Source organism: Triticum aestivum, chromosome 1B (assembly GCF_018294505.1).
Source record: "Triticum aestivum cultivar Chinese Spring chromosome 1B, IWGSC CS RefSeq v2.1, whole genome shotgun sequence".
In the NCBI taxonomy this organism is placed as follows: Eukaryota; Viridiplantae; Streptophyta; class Magnoliopsida; order Poales; family Poaceae; genus Triticum; species Triticum aestivum.
This window is the reverse complement of record NC_057795.1, coordinates 684,103,214-684,126,246: the sequence shown is the minus strand read 5'-3', so window position 1 is coordinate 684,126,246 and position 23,033 is coordinate 684,103,214. Positions and strand designations below refer to the sequence as shown.

The following is a 23,033-nucleotide window of genomic DNA, read 5'->3' as shown; positions in this document are numbered from 1 at the left end:
TGCCCAAGGTCATATGGCCGACTGGGGCCTTCAATGATTCCATCAAGGATTGGCAGCAGCAGTGGTTCTATATCACCGAACCGCGTGGTAAAAAGTGGGTCGCTGCTCCTGAATTCAGATCCGGAGCCCCACTGCGGCTCACGTCTTGGCCCGAGAAGGGCCTGAACTGGTCCTCATCTGACGAGTTGTTGATGCTCCGAACGCGCGTCCAGAGCATGGTCGACAAGGATGTCAAACTCGTCAATGTAGTCCAGGTGATGTTAGTTCGCCTGGTTGTCCCTTGCCAGCGTCGAGCCTGCAATTTGTGGGAATACGACCCGGCCGAACACCAGACGCTACAGGAGCTCTATGGCTCCTCCCATAAGGACATCTGGAAGGTGCTCTTCAAGTCCGGCAAACTGTGGTCGGGCTCCGCCGAGGACCGCGGGTATCAACTATCCCGTTCTGCGCGTCCGGTAAGTCATTGTTATGCTATGTCCATCCATGTTTTAGCTGACGTGCCCTGAGGGAGACGCTTTTATCATGCTTTCTATAATAATCCCAGGAATGGGCGAAAAGGGTGGAGCGGATACACTGTCCAGCCCCACTGCCGGAGGAACCAGCCGGACCTCTTCTGACGAAGATGCTGGTCCCAGCGTCTTACGAGGCGTCGAAGAAAGAGGTCTCCAAGAAGTTCAAGAAGACCCGGAGTGGCCTTCATCATCGTGATGCTTCGGACACAAAATTCGAAGACTCCCACGACCATCTCTCCTCCGAAGATGAAGAGGAGGAGGAAGAAGACGAGTCCCCCGCGGGGGGGGGGGGAGGGAAGAAAAGGACGGTTTCCTCATCCCTGGAGGCCGAATCGCCAAAGAGGGGGAAAGCTTCCCTCCCCGAGGCGTCCACCACGGCTGCTGATAGAAGCCCGGAGTGGGATCCCAGGGCCCAGCCCCTGGTAAAGTCGTAAGTATACGAAACCCGCACACACCTACGTGCCCGAGGTCATTAAGATGTAGTACTTTTAACTGTCGCCATATTTTGTACAGCCCGACGAGGTCCCACGCTGGACAGTCCTCATCGGAGGATTCGCTGAGCTCCGATGCCCTGGCGAGCGAGACGCCTCCAGAGGGCCCTTCCCTGAAGCCTAGGTGCGACACTAAGGTGTCGTCTCAGCGGGGCCCGGACCAGGGGGGCATATCCCTGGGGCCGGACACACAGGAGCAGCGGCTCCCATGTTTGTCGACGACGGGGGCAATCTTGGATTCGGCCCGCGGCCGGACACGGTCCTGGAGACCTTTGGAGCTCCAGGATCGGGCGATCAGCTACCTTTGGCGGGGGGAGGCCCGCCCGCTCTGCCAGCAACCTCTATCCAAGCAGAGTTGCCGAGCGGCCTATCGACGGCGCTAAAGAGTGCGTCCATCATTGATGAGCATCGCACCCTCATGGCTGCGGTGATTGAAAAGATTCAGTCCGCCGAGAGCGGACTAAATGAGTCTTGCCTTAGCCTTATAAAGGGCTTTGAGGTATGTTTTTTAGAAACCTTTTGTAGATTGTCACAGTATGAGTAGTAGCCCCTGATGCACTGTCCGGCGAAAGGGAGAGAAAGCCGGACATGGGATCAAATCATCCTTTTTGCAAGAGACTCGGTTAATGACGTGTATCCCTTTGTTTGAAAACAGGCGTCCGCAGGGGTGACCGCCGCTCATAGTGCGGAGATGTCCGGACTAAAGCAACATCTGGAACGGGCCGAAGAGGAACTTGGCCGTGTGAAGAAGCAGTTGGAGGACAAGCAAGGTATGTCAAAACCTTGTGCCAAGTTGAGCACGAATTAGAAGTTGTGCCTGACGAAGATATTTGTGTTGTATGATCTAGGGGCAAGTGCCGAAATTGAGGCACTAAAGAAGGCCGTGGACGAAGCCGACAATAAGGCCGCCGCCGAACAGGCTCTTCGTGAGAAGCACAAGGCCAAGGTCATTGAAGCTGAGCGAGAGCTCCAGGAGGCCGTGAATAAAAGCGAGGCCTTGGAGCAGAGTCTGGTAGGGAAAGAATCGGAACTCGCCCTTGCTCTCCAAGCCGCAGAGGGTGCTCGGGAAGAAGCCCGAGGTGCTCTGAAGGACATTTAGGAGGCCCGGAAGGTTGCGACTGGTAAGGCCTTTTATACTCAAGGCCATGTTTGCATAGTAATGGAAGGAACTCTAAGTGTTTAAGCTGAATTCTTGTTTCTCCAGGGGCGTTTGCGGATTTGCCACGCAGCATATCAGATGCTGCCCAATTCTACAGGACTGAGCAGAAGAAGTCTGCGGAGAAGCATTTTTGGTCGCAGTATTTGGCACCGAATTATCCAGTGCCCTTTATCGATCAGCTGAAGCAACTGGTTGAACTGCACCAGGCGGCCGAATTGACCATGAAGGACTTGGTTGTCCGGCTGTGGCCCGCGGAGCCAATTCCAAGTAGTTACTTTGGACCCGTGAAGCGGATTGTTGGTGCTTGCCCTCGGCTCGATATCATTAAGTGATCGGTCTGCATAGAGGGTGCACGCATGGCGTTTGCCCATGCGAAGGTGCACTGGGGGAAGCTTGATGCTGAGAAGCTGATGACTGAGGGACCACCAAAGGGTAAGGAGCATCTCAAGCCCGAGTTGTACTATGAGGGTGTCCTGAAAGGAGCCCGCCTTGTGGCGGATCAGTGTACCAAAGACACTATATTTCCCTGAAGGCAGTAGTGCCATTCTTTGTAATGCGGGATAATGGCACTTTTATTATTTATTGCCTGTTTTTGTGAACTTTTGTTCTTCCTGTGCGGTTGTTTAGTGTATATAAATCCTGAGAGTTGGCCAGTCGTCGGCTTCTGCCCCCATGTAAAAAGTACGGGGGTGTTCGGGACATATCTGATCACTCTTTATCCCATTGTTGGGTCCTTTTAAGGAGGTGTTCCTCACCACGAACCAAGCAATCAGACTATAGGGCTTTATCACTCTCACTTAGCCATAGGAATTCGAGTATGGTGGGCGCAGCCCCTCGTGTTCGGAAGACCGTACTAGGGGCTCTATCGTCGCCTGATCGGAAGACCGATCCATCGCACTTTACATTTATAATGGCATTATGCAGAATAAATCTTTAAAGATTTTGCAACCTCTCGAACAGCTGACCAACTCTCGCTGTATCATGACAGTCAGTTTTCGGCTTTCTCTACTGAGGTGCTCGTCCGGAAGAACCGGGACACAATCGTAGTAGTTCTCCCAGCGCTACCTTAGCCGATGGAGCGGAACGTAAGGTACCAAAACATGGGAGTCGGGCAAACCCAACTAATGACCCAAGACATGATTCAGAGCTGATGCATATAGTGCTATAAGTTTGGGGTGCCGAGCGACCGAAAAGGTGGTCGGACTTTTGTTGCCATATCATGAATACTATGAAGCCCCTGGCATAGTGGGGCATAACACGAGGCGTGGGTGTCGTTTATGACAGAAAGGCGTCAATGAGGAACGACGGCCGGTAAGTGTTATTTAAGTCTATGCATTGTAGGAGAGTGGCATGTCTATGCATATGAGTATTGTTTATGATTATAAAAAGAGGTGTTTTTGGCGGAACCTATCATGGCCGAACTGGAGGAGGCTGTGTATGGATCTGAAATGTATCCGGACTGCCTCCTTTGGGGGGGTTTCACTTATGTGCTCCTGCCTTGTGCGTCCGAGCTGATTCCACGTCGCCAGTCCTGTTCTGCGCCAAAGTTAGTCTGTAAAGACAAATGCTTAAAGGCAGTTGCATGTCCTGTGGTTGAACCGCGGGTGCCTGATCGGAGCCTGGCTGAACCAGGCTATCATGCCATAAAGTAGCTCGGACTCCTCAGTTGGTGTCCGGATAGTTGGCTGCCGAATCAAAATTTGATAAACAGGCATGACTCGCTATTCCAGCAGCGGTATGATTTCCACTCTGAGGGCGGAGTTCGACCTTGCCCATGATTGTGACTATGTCACGCGGGACTGGCCTAATGTTGTACCCCGTTGAATCTAGCCAAGGTGGTTCGTCCCGGTAGTATGTGGTAATTATTGTATAAGGGGACAGTGCCGAAGACTTATTCTTCGGCATGGTATTTGTTTGGTGATCTGAAGACAACCATTAGTATGGTGGGCCAATTAAAACTTGGCCTTTGCACCTGGCATCTTTGAGGAGATGTTGATAGTTTTATGCCCGTGGGGGTTCGTGTGAGATGGAGCCCCCAAACTATTGGGTTAATAGTGAGTGCAATAAAATTGCTATGACTGATGTTGTCCGGACCGCCGATGTGGTCACAGACGATCGGCCGTATTTATTTTTGTTGTGGGGGGATCTTCCTATGACCTCACCATGTTTGATCGTTCTTTCGTTGTTTGGAACCTCCCTTCATTGGTTTTGGCGCGTGATCGGCCGTTTTGTTTTGAGGATCCGGCATTCTCTATTGGTATGCTTGGCCGCCTTCTGGGGGTACCATGAATTTCACATGGTTGATCGAGTATTCTGCTTGGGCCGGATGGGCTTGGGCTGTTCTTTTTCTGCTGACCGGACTGGGGGGCGCTAAATTTGGCACCAACGTCCCTGACTTGATGTTTATGACAATTGCGCCGAGGCTTGAGGATGTTGCCTCGTGTTTCCTGCGTATTGTCCTGGATCGTGGTGATGTATTGGCGTCGGGGTATGTGCCTTAGGTTCTTCTTCTTTGGTTGAGGTGGTGAATTGTGATATTTGTCGAGGCGGTCGAGTCTGTATTCCTCGGTGGCCAGGACCTTGGTCCATCTGTCAGTGAGCAAATCTTGGTCAGATTTGAGTTGCTGTTGCTTCTTTTGCAGGCTCCTCGCAGTGGCCATAAGCCGTCGCTTAAAGCGAGCTTGTTTCGCGAGATCTTCAGGCACGCCGAATTCATCATCGCCGAGGCTCACCTCATCTTCGGAGGGGGGCATGTGGTTGTCCCTCTCCAAATATCCGCCCGTCGCCAGTCCGGCCTGCTCGAAGGTAGGCTGATCGGGATTGTATTCATCTTCGGTACCATCTAGATTGTTTTTTACTGCCGTGTTGGCAGTGTTGTGGCAGGGCTTGGGGCAGCGCTGATGATGTTCATACTTTGCTTTCTTCCTTGAGGGGTTATCCTCTATTGCCTCATCGCCATTGGTTTCTTTCGGAGTATCCACCATATATATATATATATATATCATATGAAGAGGTGGTTGTCCACCGCCCCGTGGGTGGTGGTTGATACGTCCATTTTGCATCATGCTTTTATATCAATATTTATAGCATTATGGGCTATTATTACACAATATATCTCATTACTTATGGCTATTCTCTCTTATTTTACAAGGTTTACCATGAAGAGGGGGTATGCCGACAGCTGGAATTTTGGCTGGAAAAGGAGCAAATGTTGGAAACCTATTCTGCACAACTCCAAAAGTTTTGAAACTCCACGAAATTTTTTTTGGGGATTTATAAGAATTTCTGAGCGAAAGAAATAGGCCAAGGGGCCGACACCCTGTACAGGAGACAGGCCCCCCCTATAGGGCACGCCCCCTATCTCCTGGGCCTCCGGCGTCCATCTTCTGCTATATCATCACTTTTACCCTGTAAAAAATCATGGGCAAGCTTACGGGACGAAACTCCACCGCCACGAGGCGGAACCTTGGCGGAACCAATCTAGGGCTCTGGCAGAGCTGTTCCGCCGGGGACACTTCCCTCCGGGAGGGGGAAATCATCACCAACGTCATCACCAACGATCCTCTCATCGGGAGGGGGTCAATCTCCATCAACATCTTCACCAGCACCATCTCCTCTCAAACCCTAGTTCATCTCTTGTATCCAAAAGCACAAATTGGTACTTGTGGGTTGCTAGTAGTGTTGATTACTCCTTGTAGTTGATACTTATTGGTTTACTTGGTGGAAGATCATATGTTCAGATCCTTAATGCATATTATTACACCTCTGATTATGAACATGAATATGCTTTGTGAGTAGTTACGTTTGTTCCTAAGGACATGGATGAAGTCTTGCTATTAGTAGTCATGTGAATTTGGTATTCGTTCGATATTTTGATGAGATGTATGTTGTCTTCTCCTCTAGTGGTGTCATGTGAACGTCGACTACATGACACTTCACCATTGTTGGGCCTAGAGGAAGGCATAGGGAAGTAATAAGTAGATGATGGGTTGCTAGAGTGACAGAAGCTTAAACCCTAGTTTATGTGTTGCTTCGTTAGGGGCTGATTTGGATCCACATGTTTCATGCTATGGTTAGGTTTACCTTAATACTTTTGTTGTAGTTGTGGATGCTTGCAATAGGGGTTAATCATAAGTGGGATGCTTGTCCAAGTAAGGGCAGTACCCAAGCATCGGTCCACCCACATATCAAATTATCAAAGTACCGAATGTGAATCATATGAACGTGATGAAAACTAGCTTGACGATAATTCCCAATGTGTCCTCGGGAGCTCCTTTCTCATTATTAGAAATTGTCCAGGCTTATCCTTTGCTAAATAAAGGATTGGGCCACCTTGCTGCACCTTATTTACTTTATTTACTTGTTACTCGTTACTTTTTTTCTTATCATAAAACTATCTATCACCTACAATTTCAGTGCTTGCAGAAAACCTTACTGAAAACCGCTTATCATTTCCTTCTGCTCCTCGTTGGGTTCGACACTCTTACTTATCGAAAGGACTACGATAGATCCCCTACACTTGTGGGTCATCAGTGGTTCCTGTTCTTCTCCTACATCGTCGTCCACACCGTCGATGTCTTCGGAGTCGAAGTCAAGCACGTCGGTCAAATCATCGACCGTGGCTATGAAGTGGGTGGTGGGCGGGCAACAAATTCCCTCGTCGCCAGCTTCCCCCTCGAGCCGGACATACTTCGGCCAAGAGTTTCCTGATAAAGAGAGAGACTTTAACGAGTTCAGCATGTCGCCAAAGGGCGAGTGCTGGAAAATATCTGCAGCGGTGAACTCCATTACCGAAGCCCAACCAGATTCGGCGGGCTCGGGGATACGCGGGATGGAACCTACAACCGGATATGAATCCGGGGGTCCGGAGTCACGGGCTTCCATGGGGTGAAGTCTGTGTTCGGCTCTACAGCCGATAAGGATGCTGCCTCCGGGGAGGGTTCCATCCACCCGTCCTCGGGCGACGCAATTTTCCCTGGATTTAGGTCCGGGGTTCCTGCAGGTGCGGTATCCCGAGTATTGTCCGGCAGCAGGTCTAAACTGTGCTCATCGTGATTGTTCGGCGTTCCTGGCGTAGGCACGAATCCGTCGAAGATCAAATCTCCATGGATATCGGTCGTGTAGTTTAGGTTTCCGAACCTGACCTGACGGCCAGTGGCATAGCTGAGATGGCCAAGCGAATTGGCCCGCAGTGCGAAGCCGCCGAACACGAAGATTTGTCCGGGGAGAAAAGTCTCACCCTGGACCACATTGTTGTTGATGATTTGAAAGAGCCATCGAGCCTTGCAGCGATGATACAGAGGAACTCTCAATGAAAGCACCAATGTTGGTGTCAAAACCGGCGGATCTCGGGTAGGAGGGCCCGAACCTGAGTAAACATTGTGTCCCTTGCCTCCTGTTACCATTAGCCTTAGACGCACAGATCGGGACCCCCTACCCGAGATCCGCCAGTTTTGACACCGACAGTTGGGCCAGCTTGTAAAGGAAGGGCTTCAAGGAAAATTGAAAGAGCTTGTTGGTGATGAGTACCTTGGTTTGAAGAAAAGCAAGGTTGAGCATCATGCTGGCTCTGATGCGCTCCTCACGGTCATATGCTTTATGGAAATCTTACGTCTTTCGAGCAAGAAGACCCTATGAGTTTTTGCTCGGAAAAGGTTGTTGTCCGATGCTGAAGGTCTGACGTTGTGCATTTGATGTGTCCGACATGTTATGAATGTTGACATAAAGGTTGTGGAGGTGCACAGGAGCAATTTTGAACAGGAAATGCTTCACTTCAGCCAGGCAGTTGAAAACAATTTTAACATCGTTGTTGTTTAGGTTTGACAACCTCCTTTCCCTCCCCCTTCATTGTTTCAATTGCACAAGGAATTTTAATGCTTTCCCAAGTTTCCTGAAGTCGTAGATGGATTGAATCATTGAACTATACTGCTTAAGTGTTATCAGTGCAAGGGAACCTGTTCCTTCCATCTTGATCTGGGTGATTATGTTCGAAGCCCATTGGTATTGTGTCATTTGAAAAAAAAATCAATAGCCGCCATGTGTTATATCTTTCTCAACTTCCTTCAAGCTGTATGTACATCCTCGGGCTAACTCCGTAACCATTGTGTACCATCAGTAGAGATGATCAGGAAGAGGATATGTTGGATTTTCACAGAAACATGGAGAGCTATTCTGCTTGTTACATCTTCTTCACACTATGCACTGTTGTTTATCCTCTAAGAAGTATTTAGTAGTTGACTCAATAAATAGTTGAAATTTAACGACCACAATACTTGCTGAACAACCTGAATATTTTAATAGATCATTATTCCTGAAGAGGCATGTGCATGAGATCCTGATTGCATGAAAATGAAGTCCTTTATTGAGTAAATATAGAGCTTCGAGGTTCCGATCACCTTTATGAATGCGGAGGGCAACCTTGCCATGTGAAGAGTGTGGAAGTTCTTTTTGCAGGTGCATGCTTATGGAGACCGAGCAAGAGTTGAGGCTCTGAAATTTGTCATTGTCCTTGTGCCCTCAAGAGCTACGCATGACGATTGCACTATATGGGTAACACATCGGGAAGCGTATGGAATAGGTTGTTTGATGTGGTCCTTTGTTGCTCCAGGCGAGCTGCCATCGACCTGGGTTCACTACAACTCCAACTCCAACCGCTCAGCTTGCTTTCCTTCTATCTACGATATCCAAGTCATGGCGGGACTCAGCACAGAACATGAGACAACAAGAAATGAGATAAGTGTGTGGCAGAGCTGGCTGATTTGCTAAAGATCCGTGCAGACTCCCGTGAATATGTTGTCACTATATGTAGATGCTTCACTGTGTTAGACATAAAAGTTTAGACATGACATGAATAGGATCTTGAGCCTAGCATTAGACCACCTAAAACAAATTAACAGAAAAGGGTTCGTGATTTCTTACAGGTTTCAAGAGAAACCATGTGCCTTCTCGATGCACCCTCCCGCTCTTAATAAAGCCAAGGGACGGTGCGGCGAGGCTTTCAAAGATCTCCTCCTATCCAGGGACACACTCAACCATACATCCATACCATTGGAAGAATACATCTTTGGGGGATCACATTTTGTCGTCCACATGAGCTAACCTGCTATATTCACAACAAAAGTGAGGAATCTTTCGGTAATTGCCTTTGGCTCCTAGGTGCATATGCACCCATTGTCGAGATACACATTTCGAAAAGTTGAAAAATTCGGAACAAAAATCCCGCGTGTATATTCAGACATTTTAGGTGCGTGCACAAGGTTTTAGTGAAAAACGACTTTTTTGTGGCTTGTGTAAAAAAGACAATTTTTGATGCTTCATTCTAACTATTCACGAGGCATTTCTTTATCTTTTTTTACACAAGCCACAAAAAACGTCGTTTTTCACCAAAACCTTGTGAACGCACATAAAATGTCTGGATATACACGTGGGGTTTTTGTTCCGAATTTTTCAACTTTTTGAAATGTGTATTTCGACAATGGGTGCATATGCACCTAGGAGCCAAAACGCCGCTCTCGGAATCTTTTTCCTATTGAAATACATACCACGTCCCAATCTTGTCCTGGGTAAGGAACAAAGAAAAAAAACCTAGTGAGAGGTTCAAAAATAGAGAACTTCGCCCGCACTCGGAGTTGCTTCCCTCTCGCCGATCCATCTTTTTACACAACTCTAGTGACCTTTCCCGGCCAGTTCCTCGGAGCCTACCGAATATTCTATACATTTATCTAGCGGGACATCCTTAACCCCCACCCATGCCTTAGTCATGTCAAAACTCATCTCGGAGGGCCGGGCTTTCTCGGTGAAAACCTCCGACATCATGACATGAAAATTGAATTTGCCAGGGACTGTTTTGTAGCACATGCTTCCATCGCCTTCACCATCGAAAATTACAACGAAAAATATTGTCTCCTAGGTCCTGAAGCCGAGCCTCGCGATGGAGCCCCCATGCATGTTGCATCGCCCTCTCCGAATCATGGATATCCAGCGGGAGTGGCGAGCAAACCTAGCTTCCCCACCACCGACCACTTATAGTTCACGTTTAGATCCCTCTCCGGCTCTTCAAAGATCAACCCCCCAACTTCATTCTCTGTCAATACCAACCCTCTCATCCAGTCTAATAGTTTCTTCCAGCGACTTTGCACCAGCAGGAGATCTCTTGAGGTGTGCGTCCTTGAAAAAGATTCCTCTAATGCCTTCTTCCTCACACATGCAAACCAACATTCTCACTCAAGAGAAAACCCTAACCTACCCACCGGACATGGACTCTACTGCTGCAATCACAGTCGCCGTTGGAGAACAGTCACCCACGAGTTTTGGAATCCCTATGCAGGCTCCCAATCGCCTCTGGAGAAACCCTAACCACGGCGGACCAGCATCGTACTGCTACCTTATCCTTTCAATTTCGTCCTCGAGCACGCGGTTCAAATTTGAATCTGGAACCAATGTTTCATTTATCAGAGGAGGGGCATGTTTGTTTCATCTTTGATTGTATTCGAAACACCTATGGATTCTCTTTACTCGCAAAGTTGATGATGCAGTCTTGTTTGTGTCAGCTTTGATTGGATTCAAATTACATATGGATTCGCTTCACTTGCAAAGCTGATTCACGGAATCAGTTTTGCCACTGAAGTACACCTTGAGATGATTCATGCAATTGCAGTGAGAATGGCCCGAATCCAGACATTGCTTCACTGACAAAGCTTATTCGAAATAGCTAGTATTTGTTTTAGCTTCTACATCCAGCTTTACTGGCAAAGTTGAATCTGATACCTAAATTTAAAACGAAATGGCTATCGAAGCTCACACAAAAAAGTTGTTTGCTTCAGATCCTAGATTCATCCCTGTTTATTTCAGCTTTGGTTGGATTCGAATCACCCGTGGATTCACTTCAAAAAAATAATAAAAGATCTGATATATGAAGTTCAATAAACAGAGGTGATTCGAATGGAACCGGGAGCCTGGACCGGAATGGTCGAACCAGACCCAGACCAGACGAGCACGGGAGGAACCGGGTGCACGTTGGGCCTGGCTGTGGCTGGCCCTCTCCTCCTCTGGTCTCCTTTCGGAGCAGAGCAGCGCGACGACTCCCCTTGGACTCCCGCTCGCTCCTTCTCCCCCCTCCCGCTCGCTCCGCCCCGCTCCGCCTCCGCTTCCCGCCCAGCGGAGCTCGCCCGCCCGCTCCCGCCGCCATTCCGGCGAGGTAAATCCCTCCTCCCCCTCCCCCTCTCCGTGCTCGGCAGCCAGCAGCCGCCGCGCGTACCACGGGGGCCTCGAGGCAGGCTCCAGGGCTCTCCCCCTCCCTCCGCCGCCAAGCCCGGGCGCGCCTGAGCCAAGCGAGCCAGCTAGGGTTTCCGGTTCCGCAGCTCCGCGCCGCGCCCCTCGCGACCCCCCCGCATCTCCTCCCGCCGGCCTCCCGCGCGGGCGAACGCCCGCCCCGCGCCCGCGCCCGCGCCCTAAACCCTAGCTAGCCCGCCAGGTCCGAATCTGACGGGCGGGGGCTCCGGGCTCCTTCTCGCGGCCGCGGGCGGAACGGCGATTCGCGGCTCCGGGCTCCTTCGCGGTGGATAATTCCTTGGATCCTGGAGTGGTTTACACGCGGGTGTGTGGCGTAGTGTAGTGCAGTAGGACGCGCTCTTCGGGCTGCTGCTTCCTTACCCTGCACGAGTTATTTGTCCGCGCAGTCATGTATAGTTGCTGGCAGCCCTTTGGTCTGTCGGATTGATCTATCCGTGCCTGGAAATCGGAGGCAGCGGTGCGCTGTCTGACGGGTCTGTCAGGCATTTTGCGACTGTTTCGTTCAGCTATTGGTTTCTGAAATCCTGACTAATGACCTTAGTTGCTATGCTCAATTCTACTGGAAAACCGGACCACTGTAATCCATCTGCATTAATTTTGGTCGCGGTTGCTGCTTCAAACCAGAACACCACCTTAGCACGGTTGTTTGCTCGCACATTTGCCAGCCAGCCTGTAGAGTTTTAGTTCACCCTGATGCTCTATTCACGAGTGACCTTCCTCTGTTTGCAGGAATTAATGGTGGTGTGATCTCTCCCTGTCTTAGCCATGTATATAAAGAAGGTAACTGTGCTAGCTTCTGAATGACTTGTCTCTGTCTTTTGTTTTTTATAATGTCACTGCTTCCTCCTCTTGACGTAAGAGATTTCTGTGCAGGTTATAATCGAAGGGTTTAAAAGCTACAGGGAGGAGACCTCGACAGAACCTTTCAGCCCCAAAGTTAACGTAGTCGGTAATCTTCCTCTCTCTGTAATGAACTTGGCCATAGGGTTCTGAGGTTTTTCATGTGTTTTACTTGTCAGTTGCCTCATGGTAACTAAGTGTTGTCACTGTCAGCCTGTCAAACAGCCACCTCCAGGTCTCTGGGGCCTGGACCAGATAACCCTTATGTAGTTGGCTAATTGCATACTTACTACATGTTGATCCAAGGCTCAAGTCATTGTTCAGTGTTTCTCTGACATTTTACATCGTTCTCTAGATTTGCATAGCCATCATATACACGTTCGAATTAAATAAATGAAATGTATTCTTGCGACTACTTCTTTTCGTTAAAACCTTTCACTCTATCGTGCTTTCATTATTGGCTTGCATGGTAGCGATTTCCATTCTTTGTCTTTCCTGATGACATATTTGGTTAAGTACTGAAGTATCAATTTATTGCAAGTATAATAGAAGTCCACTTTAGAGTTCATCACATAGTTTTTGTGCTGCTAATGCACTAACATTGATTTAACTGTTTGTTGCAGTTGGTGCAAATGGATCTGGCAAATCAAATTTTTTCCATGGTAATGCCTTAAAACATGAGATTCTGCTGACTTACTATTCATTCTTATGGTTATTGACGCTTGTGTGCTACTCCCATCCTAATTTCACCATGCTGAATGCTGTAGCTATACGCTTTGTCCTGAGTGACATGTTTCAGAACCTGCGCAGTGAGGACAGGGGAGCTCTTCTCCATGTATGCCTTCTCTTTCATTGATCAATCTGAATACTTAAAATAGGTGACTGGTGTTTGATACTAATAACCATTGCCAGGAAGGTGCTGGACACTCAGTTGTATCTGCTTTTGTCGAGATAATTTTTGATAATTCAGACAACCGTATTCCAGTAAGTCCTCTAGTTTATTAAGTGTTAGTATTTGATTAAAGTCATCCACTTCAGTCTCAAGCTGCATATTTCACTTGTAAAAGTGTCAATACCCACATCATCCATATGAGTGCATGCATATCATTATCATCATAAAAACTACTCTGCTCCACTTATACGGTTTGTCCAGAGCGACACATCAGCACGCAGATTTTGCAGTAGCCCTCTAAATTATGAAATTTGGCTGCAGGTTGATAAAGAAGAGGTACGCTTGCGAAGGACAGTTGCTTCAAAGAAGGATGAATATTACTTGGATGGAAAACATGTCAGGTATGTTGGCTTATGCCCTAAACCAGTAAAACAGTGTTGTACCTTGTCTCTTGCTCAGCTCCACTTTTTATTGCTGTTTTGTTCAGTAAAACTGAAGTCATGAATCTGCTGGAGAGCGCTGGTTTCTCTCGATCTAATCCATACTATGTTGTCCAGCAAGGAAAGGTAATAAATATTCATCTGATTGTTCCCAGGATTTGTTCAGATATAATATTGACAATTTTTGCATGTCTAGATTGCATCCCTTACTCTAATGAAAGATTCTGAACGACTGGATCTTCTCAAAGAGATTGGTGGTACTCGTGTTTATGAAGATAGGCGTCGGGAGAGCTTGAAAATAATGCAAGAAACAGGCAAGTTTAAATCACCAAAAGTATCTCTATAATCTTTCTGGCCTGTTGACATGTCCATTAACTTCATTAACAGCCAATAAAAGGAAGCAGATTGATCAAGTTGTCCACTACCTGGAGGAGAGACTGAGGGAACTTGATGAAGAGAAGGAGGAACTAAAGAAGTACCAGCAGCTGGACAAACAGAGAAGATCACTTGAATATACTATATTGGACCATGAACTAAATGATGCTAGAAATGAATTAGCTTCGGTAATACTCGCCCTTTTTGTTATGTATGTTTACTTTGGGTATTATTGTGTTCTGTTAGGCAAGTTCTAATAGTCTGTCTTATGAGTGAATGCCTTCAGCTGAGTTTTGATGAACCATTGACATTTCCCACTCAGATGACCACCCGAGTATCTTTTCTATTGTATATCACTCATGGAAGAACCTTGTTGTGCTCTCTCATCAAGACCAAAAGAACTTGGTGTGGAAAACTAAAAATGTTTTCTGAAAGCCCAGTGTCCTGTTCTGCAGCTGCTTTAACAGCTGTGTAACTTGATTCTCAAGAGAGCGTACAAGGCACTATTTTTGATATATTTATTTCGTTATTTGATGGATGAAGGTAGTGTGGTAACTGGTAAGTTCGGGGCTGTTTGGATCTACGCCCTGAGATGCCCATCCAAAATATTGGTGTTGACCATGCATAGCGTATGTGTTTGGATGGCTACCAAATAATTGGTACGCCCTGGCCTGCTCTGCCGTGCTAGTTCAATCCAGCACCAATTTGTTGGCAAGACGTGGGAGGCGGAATCGGCCGCCAATAAATTGGTGCACCCGCAGTTGGCGAGGCGGACCCTGGCGCAATCCAAACAGCCTCTTCATTTTTTATTTCTTGAGCAAATGTCTCTGGTGTTTTATTGATTGTTTTTGTTACCAGTGGAAATATAAAATAGTAAAAAAAATGTCATTTCATACACGTTTAGTGTTCTGTTCCAGCCAGCCTTGTTAGTGAATTTCCTGTGAATTGATGCAAATTGGTTTCGTCTTACCTCCCCTGGAAACTGAGCAATTAGGTGATAAATAAATAAAATAAATAAAAATATCTTACCATAGTTCTATTCAGAAAAATAATTGTCAGTGGATGCTATCCTCTATTTCCTTTGCCAAACGTTACATTCATTTCTTCAGTAGCATGCCTATAAGATTGTAACATGCTTTACCATGAACTCCTATAAACATTCTCTTGCTATCACTGCTTGCTTGCTATGCCATAATATATGCTACATCTCTTGCATATCAACTCCATGGCTTTTAGCCACTGTGCAAGGCACTATCTCCGAAATGAGATATTCTAGACCAAACTTTCTAATATCATTGATCCTGCTGTATCCTATAATGCTTATTCTACCCACTACATTTGATTTATTTCTTGTTAGATGGATGATAATCGAAGACAAATTTCTGAAAGGATGTCTCAAGCGGACAATGAAGTGGTAGAGTTACGTGAGAGGGTCAAAAGTTTGGAGAAAGAAATAAAAGCCTCTACTAAAGGGATAAACGAAACCAAGTCTGAAAAGGAAGATGCAGAGAAGAAGCGTACTGGAGCACTAAAGGTAGTTTCTCAGATTGAACTTGATCTGAGAGATTTAAAAGACAGAATTTCAAGTGAAAAACGAGCAAAGGTATGCCATGCTTGACCTTTCTCATGATGTTGAGTAACTTTGTTTCGTTGCCGGACTTAAAAGATCTATTGGCAGGATGAAGCCGTAAGGGAGTTAAATAGTATGAGGAAAGAAAGTGAAAAGTCAAAGTCTGAATTGGCTCAAATTAGTAAGGTGCATGCGGCCAAATTGAAGGAAGAGGAAGATATATCAAAAAGGTAAAATATAATATACACATATATACTTTTGACTTGTTGATAGATATTCCTATTGACGCATCATTTTGTGGGGATAGTATAATGGACCGCGAGAAGCGGCTGAGTATATTGTACCAAAAGCAGGGGAGGGCAACTCAATTTAAGAATGAGGCTGCCAGAGATGAGTGGCTTCGGAAAGAAATTCATGATCTTGAGCGTGTACTTTTATCAAATAGAAAGCAGGTATTCAACCAGTTACCTGTTTGATACTTGAAATTTCATTCTTGACCTTTGTTTTGATGTGCTAGTCTACTTATTACTTGGGTTCGATTGAATCTGCACTGAACCACCCTACATTAGAGTGTGTATCACTTCCTTCAGTTCAAAACATTAGTCTTTTAGGAATGACGCGTTCTTCAATATGGTACTCTGGCCATCAATTTCTGTGCAAATATGGTGCCTCACATAAGAATAATTCTAAATTTGAAAATTCAATTCATGATATATCTAGTTATGTAAATTTAATAATTTGAATGTTAGTATTTTTTTTTCTTTATATAGATGGTCGAATTTAGAAATGCTTGACTGGTAAAACTATAAAATGACTTCATTTGTGGATCAGAGGTGGTAGTTTGATCCATTTCAGGTTATGTCATGATATATGAGTTTAGTGCCACAAGTCAAGATATAATCATTCCTATTTTTAGCTTTAAATTTCCATTGTTGATGCATAGCTGATCCGTGGGCTGCACTTTTGCTTTTATGACAGGAAAGCTTACTTCAAGAAGAAAGTCAGAAGCTTAAAGACGAAATTAATAAGTTGACAAACCACATTGAATCTCGGAGAAGTGAATCAAGCAAGTTAGAGGCTGTTCTTGCAGACAAGCAAAAGCATCACAATGACTTCACGAAGCAGAAAAATGCACTTCAAGATGAAAGGAAGTATGCACATTTCTTAGCATTCATAACCTTGTGATTTGATTCAAGATGTGTAGCTTTAGACTATATATACTTAGTTCAAAATAAATTTTCACAGATCATTTTGGAAGGAGGAAAATAGTGTGACAGCTGAAATCGATAGGCTAAAGGAAGATCTTGTGAAGGCACAGAAGAGTTTGGACCATGCAACACCTGGGGTATGGAAATCATTTAGTTGTCCACATGTTCTATTGTTAACATTTTTGACTGCTACTGACTTACTAATTTCCAATGATTCCATTCTTATTCCTATGTACACACTTGCATATTGCATCTTAGATATGCATCTATGAATGATTGTTGGATAGGAAACTGAATTATAACAAAAATAAAAGGACACTCCCTCATAAAATGTCTTCCATTTGTTTACAGAGGGAGTATTTATTTATTATAGTTTGAGTGTGCTGTGCATTGATGGCCGGAGAAGCTCTGCTCCATCAGCCTCGTTGAGCCCCCACGCTCGAGGGGGGAAGCTGCTGGGGAGCAAGGTCCCGCCACCGCTGGATCCACCTGGGCTTTGCCCGGTGGTGTGTGTGTGTGTGGGGGGGGGGGGGGGGGCACTGGCACTAGCAGGGGGAGGGGGTAGCGTTGCCTCCCGAGGGCGACAAGGGGAGGGGGTGAACGTTGTTAAGAGTCGAGGGGACTAAAGAACATGTTCCTTTAGAAAGAAAGTTTTACTGAAACTCAATGGTCAGAAATCTGAATCAAAGCATAGACTGTACGGTGATTTGGTGGCAAGTAAAAGGAGCATATGCAGTATTTTAATAAACATCTATATCTGGTGACCTGACTCAAAATTTGCACGCCAAGAAAGTGAACCTTAAACTTTGTATGGCATGCTTGGTAGCTTGCAACTTTAGCACATAAAATCATGTGTTACCAAAAGCACATACGATTGTGATCATCATTTACGGTCTTGGTATCATTTCCTCATCGTTAGTATGAAATTGTGGTTACTGGTAAGGGGCAGAATAATTCGATGAGTTGGAGGGAAGAGCAAAGATAGTTGTAAATCAAATGGCTTAGGTGTATTGTTATATACATTTAACAACTTTAAAAATATCTTATCATGGGTTTATATCAGTCGTACCTGACTTTGTGTTTATTGTCGCAACAGATTTCATGAATTTTGGAGTATATAGCATAGCCCTAAACCTGGTTTTGCAATTGCTAGACCTTCTCCTTCTAAATATTGAGCTGTGCCTCTTTTGTCATACTATGGCATTCCTTTTTTACTTTAAGAACTGCTTAAAGCTATCTTTGGATGGTGTTAATTTTGTTTTCTTCCGCAGGATATCAGGAGAGGCCTGAATTCTGTTAGCAGAATCATCAGGGACCATGGTATTGGAGGAGTTTTTGGTCCAGTGTTAGAACTGGTTGACTGCGAAGAGAAGTTTTTTACAGCTGTTGAGGTCACTGCTGGGAATAGGTCTTGTTCTGTTTCTTTTTTGTCTTGATTCTTCACTTTCATTTCATCTTCTCTGTTATTGAATAACCCATATTTTCTGATGTGAATAGCTTGTTCCATGTGGTGGTTGAAAATGACGATATATCGACAAAGATAATTCAGGTATTGACTCGAGAAAAAGGTGGACGGGTGACTTTCATACCACTGAATAGAGTGCACGCTCCGAACGTCAATGTTCCACAGAGCTCTGATTTTGTTCCACTGTTAAAGAAGTTAAAGTTTCGTGCTGAGCATCGTCGTGCTTTTGAACAGGTGTCATTCAAACTTTCCTGTTATTTTTTCCTTCCAATGGATGTCTACATCTTTTATTGGGCTGCCATGGTTAATTTAGTTCAGGCTCAGTTCTGATCTATCTTCTTACACTTCATCTGCATTACCAAATACCAATGCTGCCTTCTCGCTATCATCTCTTTCTTCTGTTGCATGTATCCATCTTAGCTTTGTTTGCTTGGAGCGTTGACACCCAGCAAAATCACTTGAGTTACGAGTGACATCGCAGATTATTTTATAGTATATTCTTGTTTGGATACAGAAGATTTCATTCTAATTTATCTTCAGCTTCCAATTGGATGCCATGTTGGAGACATATTAAAAATATAAAAATAAAGTGTTCATTACTCACTCCCATGTTCCCATTTATGCATGTTTTTACCTTTAGCGCACTTCTGTAGAGGGTTCATGCCATATGCACGTGCTTGCCGGGAAACCTTGCTCCTCCAGATTATATAGCTTCCCTTCCTCAAGCACCTAAGCTAGTTTTTTCTGACAACTTTTCTTTCATAAGTGTACTTCTTGGCTTTCATATGGTTCTTTTTCCTGCTTAACTTTGAATTTTCTGTTAGGTTTTTGGTAGGACAGTTATATGCCGAGACCTGGAAACTGCGACCAGAGTTGCACGCAGCAATAGTCTAGATTGCATCACACTTGATGGTAATCCTGAATTTTGCTCTTGAGCTGTCATTGTCATTATTACTTTTAACATATAAGTTGACATTGTGGTTATCCTCAGGTGATCAAGTAGCGAAAAAGGGTGGCATGACAGGAGGTTTCTATGATTCTAGACGCTCAAGACTGAAGTTTGTAAAAGTAATCAGGGACAACAAAGCAGAAATTGAAAAAAAGACGGCACATCTAGAGAACGTGGGGAAAAAGTTAAAAGATATCCTGCTTTAGTTCAATGATATTCCTGTTTCTCTTGCACGAGGCTAGTGCAAGGCCTCATGTTTTGTCCTTTTAGTGCCTGCCGCAGCTAAATATACACCTGCAACTGCTTCTTGCCACAGGTCCAATGGGCAAGTAGTTTAAGGTTATGTTCTACATTTGAATTTGAGATTCCTTGCTTGCTTTGTTGCTCATTGTCGTCACTCAGTAGAAGTATGCACACCATGTAGGTTTAATTCTTGCAGAATGTATGTGGTAATGATCTGGGATCCACCACACTTTATCAAATCATATGTATATGTGTTTTCAGTTGTCAGTTCAAAAAAGTTTAGCTTCTTGACATCTCGCTGCTTGCTTCTATTTGTTTGTTGTCAATCCCTAAATAATTGAATATTTGATGAAAAATTTACAACTTCTCCTAGATGTTTACTGCTTATCTGCAAGAGAGATATTGTACATCAAAGAATTTTCTTAACTTCCCATACATATAGATAAGAAAATTACGGATTTGATTACCAAACATCAGCAAATGGACGCTGAACGTGATCATGCCAAGTCGGAGTTGGAACAGTTTAAAGCTGATATTGCCAGTGCAACGAAGCAAAAGGGATCACTGGAGAAAGCCCTTGCAAAGAAGGTACCTAGTAATACCCTTTTTCATTGCTCATGTGGATTCCTCTTTTTATTATGCAGATCCTTTGCTGTTTATATACTCTTGCTGTAATTGTGTATGGAATGTGGTCTTATATTATTTACCTTGCAGGAAAAATCACTCGCGAACATCCGCAACCAAATTGAGCAAATCCAATCTGGCATTGCAATGAAAAATGATGAGATGGGCACAGAACTGATTGACCAGCTAACTTTAGAAGAAAGAGATCTCCTTTCGCGACTGAATCCTGAAATTACAAAATTGAAGGAGAAGTTCCTCTCATGTAAAAACAGTCGCATTGAGGTTGTTTAAGCAAAATTTTGTAACCATACTTTTGTTTCCGAGATGTCATTATTAACTAATACAAACTATTATGTAGATTGAAACAAGAAAGGAAGAACTGGAGAACAATTTGTCAACTAATCTTATGAGGCGTCAGAAAGAGTTGGAAGCAATAATTTCATCTGCAGATTCTAAAACCTTGCCTGTTGAAGTCGAAGCAAAAGAGCAAGAATTGAAAGAGTCTAAGAGGACTCTTGATGAGGCGACGACAGTACTGAAAGGTATATATGCATCGATTGACTTCTCTTTTCCTTTTGTGTTGTACTAGGCGGAGTTGCCCCTTAACTCTTAAATGGTCCTTTGGGCAGCTAATGTCGATGCTATTAATGCCCATACAAGACAGATGGAGCAACTGAAAAAACAAAGGGATGATCTGAAGGTATTATATAGCTTTAATGTTTTCTTCGGTTTTAACTTATATAGCTACTGTTGACTTGTTATGTATTATGTACATCTATACACAGGCTCTTGAAGCTAATTTGGAGCAGACGGTGCAAGATGGTGCGAAAGACTTGGAACAGTTGATGAGCAGTAGGAGCACGTATCTTGTCAAGCAAGATGAGTGTATGAAGAAAATCCGAGATCTGGGCTCATTGCCTGCTGATGCTTTCGAAACGTATGTTTCCATTTTTCTTATGTTGCTAAACTGCCCGACTCATTTGCACAATGCCTGTTTACTTGTGTTTGTTATCCTGTAGTAATTTTCAGCAGATAAATAAGGTGGTGTTATGAACTGTGTTAACTTGTTTTTTTCACCAATAACATAGGTACAAGAGAAAAAACAAGAAGCAGCTACAGAAGCTGCTCTATGACTGCAATGAGCAGTTGAAGCAATTTAGTCATGTCAACCAAAAGGCTCTTGACCAATATGTGAACTTCACTGAACAGCGTGAACAACTGCAGAGAAGACGGGCTGAACTTGATGCTGGTGACGAGGCAAGCTTTTTGATCAGTACAACCTGTTTCCCTTTTGATTGTCCTAAGACTAGAATCTCATAAAATCTACTGATTGGTATTGCAGAAAATTAGAGAGTTGATATCAGTTTTAGACCAAAGGAAGGATGAATCAATTGAACGCACATTTAAAGGAGTTGCAAGGCACTTCCGCGAAGTGTTCTCTGAATTAGTGCAAGGTGGTCACGGATACTTGGTTATGATGAAGAAAAAGGTTTCTATTCCCTTTTGCTTTACCCACCAACTTTGGTTCTGTTTCTTTCACTTCTAGTTCCTAACTCACTCCATTTCTATAGGATGGTGATGCTGGCGATGATGACATGGATGAGGACGTGCCTCGTGAAGCAGATCCTGAAGGGAGGATAGAGAAGTATATTGGTGTGAAAGTCAAGGCATGCGTTCTTTCCAGAGATCTTTTATGTATTCATGCATATTTTATTCTAAATCCATCATAAAAATCCAAATGATGCTCTGATACTATTTCCAAGCTCCTGTAGAAAAAAAACTGTTCCCAGGTTATTAAACTCTTCCTGAATTACCATGGTGATGACTTCAAGGTTGTCTGTGTGGAGACTCATGCTTAGTCATGTTTCAGGTTTCCTTCACTGGCAAGGGAGAAACTCAGTCCATGAAGCAGTTGTCTGGAGGGCAGAAGACAGTGGTGGCATTAACACTGATCTTTGCTATCCAACGATGTGATCCAGCTCCGTTCTACCTGTTTGATGAGATTGATGCTGCTCTGGATCCTCAGTACAGAACGGCTGTCGGGAGTATCCTTTTAATTATTTCTTTCTTCTGCATTTTCATCCTCGCCATGGAGGAGCTTTCATATGCTTGTTTTTCCAGTGAATCCAATCCTCCATAATATCATGTCATACATCTAATGTTCTAGTGTCTGTCTAGCTGGGTGCATGCCCAACAATGCCTTTCTGTGTTCATTATGCTAAATCACATGGTATACAGCTGCTGCTGAGAATATCCATCCGAATCTTTGTTGCTGCTTTCCTTAAGTCCTGTTGTAGGTGTGGTCCGGCGTCTGGCTGACCTGGCGGACACCCAGTTCATAGCCACCACATTCAGGCCGGAGATCCTGAAGGTGGCGGACAAGATCTACGGCGTGACACACAAGAACAGGGTGAGCTTCATCAACGTGGTGTCCAAGGAGCAGGCCATGGACTTCATTGAGCACGACCAGACGGCCAACGCCAGCTGAGGCCGACCGAGGCACAAGGAGCAGCTGTGCGTGTTGTTCCTCTTTGCATTTTGAGTTATCTTGGCAGCTCATCATCATACTACGCAGTGGCTCGCTGACATCGCCATCTTTGTTTGTTTCCTGCAGCAAGATGTTTACACAGGAAAGGAAAGATACGTACGGGGGCGTGTGTGTTGCCGTTGGTCTACTCGTGGACATTGTAGGCCACTGTTAATGTAGATGTGTATATTTAGTTAGCCTTTGGACTGGTAACTTGAAGAATGCGTAGGAGCCTTTGGATTACTAAATCTTGTTTAAGTATGCTTAGGGAGCGTTTGCGTGATTGGAGATGTGCGTTTTTCGATTTGTCTATTTGTACCGCACTGCTGCAAAATTTGGTCCATCATTTCTCTTGTTTCATTGGTTACGACTGCGAGGTTTTAGCGGCATCTGGAACCTGCTGATAACCTGATAGATAAAGAGTTATGTGTGTGGTTTGGAGTTATA

General features: G+C 44.9%; 1 protein-coding gene across 3 annotated transcripts; it reads left to right on the top strand.

The window, feature by feature from the left end:
• Nucleotides 1-11,147: 11,147 nt before the first annotated feature.
• LOC123149102 (structural maintenance of chromosomes protein 3) lies at nt 11,148-23,033 on the top strand. Of its 3 annotated transcripts, XM_044568651.1 has the most exons (30): nt 11,155-11,358; nt 12,183-12,233; nt 12,327-12,402; nt 12,917-12,955; nt 13,061-13,128; nt 13,206-13,277; nt 13,507-13,586; nt 13,673-13,751; nt 13,822-13,939; nt 14,013-14,188; nt 15,358-15,603; nt 15,679-15,800; nt 15,878-16,022; nt 16,549-16,721; nt 16,816-16,915; nt 18,050-18,186; nt 18,276-18,477; nt 19,068-19,155; nt 19,235-19,384; nt 19,872-20,023; nt 20,150-20,341; nt 20,418-20,601; nt 20,689-20,759; nt 20,845-20,996; nt 21,148-21,316; nt 21,402-21,548; nt 21,631-21,726; nt 21,930-22,104; nt 22,357-22,573; nt 22,674-23,033. In XM_044568651.1, exons 2-29 carry the CDS (start codon nt 12,219-12,221, stop codon nt 22,545-22,547), a joined length of 3,615 nt encoding a protein of 1,204 aa, XP_044424586.1. In that variant the 5' UTR covers nt 11,155-11,358; nt 12,183-12,218; the 3' UTR covers nt 22,548-22,573; nt 22,674-23,033. The 3 variants fall into 3 exon arrangements, with proteins under 3 accessions (XP_044424579.1, XP_044424586.1, XP_044424573.1); XM_044568644.1 differs by having other exon boundaries at nt 11,148-11,358; nt 12,917-13,128; nt 22,357-22,565; nt 22,674-22,951; XM_044568638.1 differs by having other exon boundaries at nt 12,917-13,128.

What these genes read in the sequence shown, in the direction of transcription:
- LOC123149102 (XM_044568638.1), top strand. An exon ending in ATTCAGACAACCGTATTCCA is followed by an intron (nt 13,278 to 13,506) that starts GTAAGTCCTCTA and finishes ATTTGGCTGCAG; the next exon opens with GTTGATAAAGAAGAGGTACG. An exon ending in GCACTTCAAGATGAAAGGAA is followed by an intron (nt 16,722 to 16,815) that starts GTATGCACATTT and finishes AAATTTTCACAG; the next exon opens with ATCATTTTGGAAGGAGGAAA.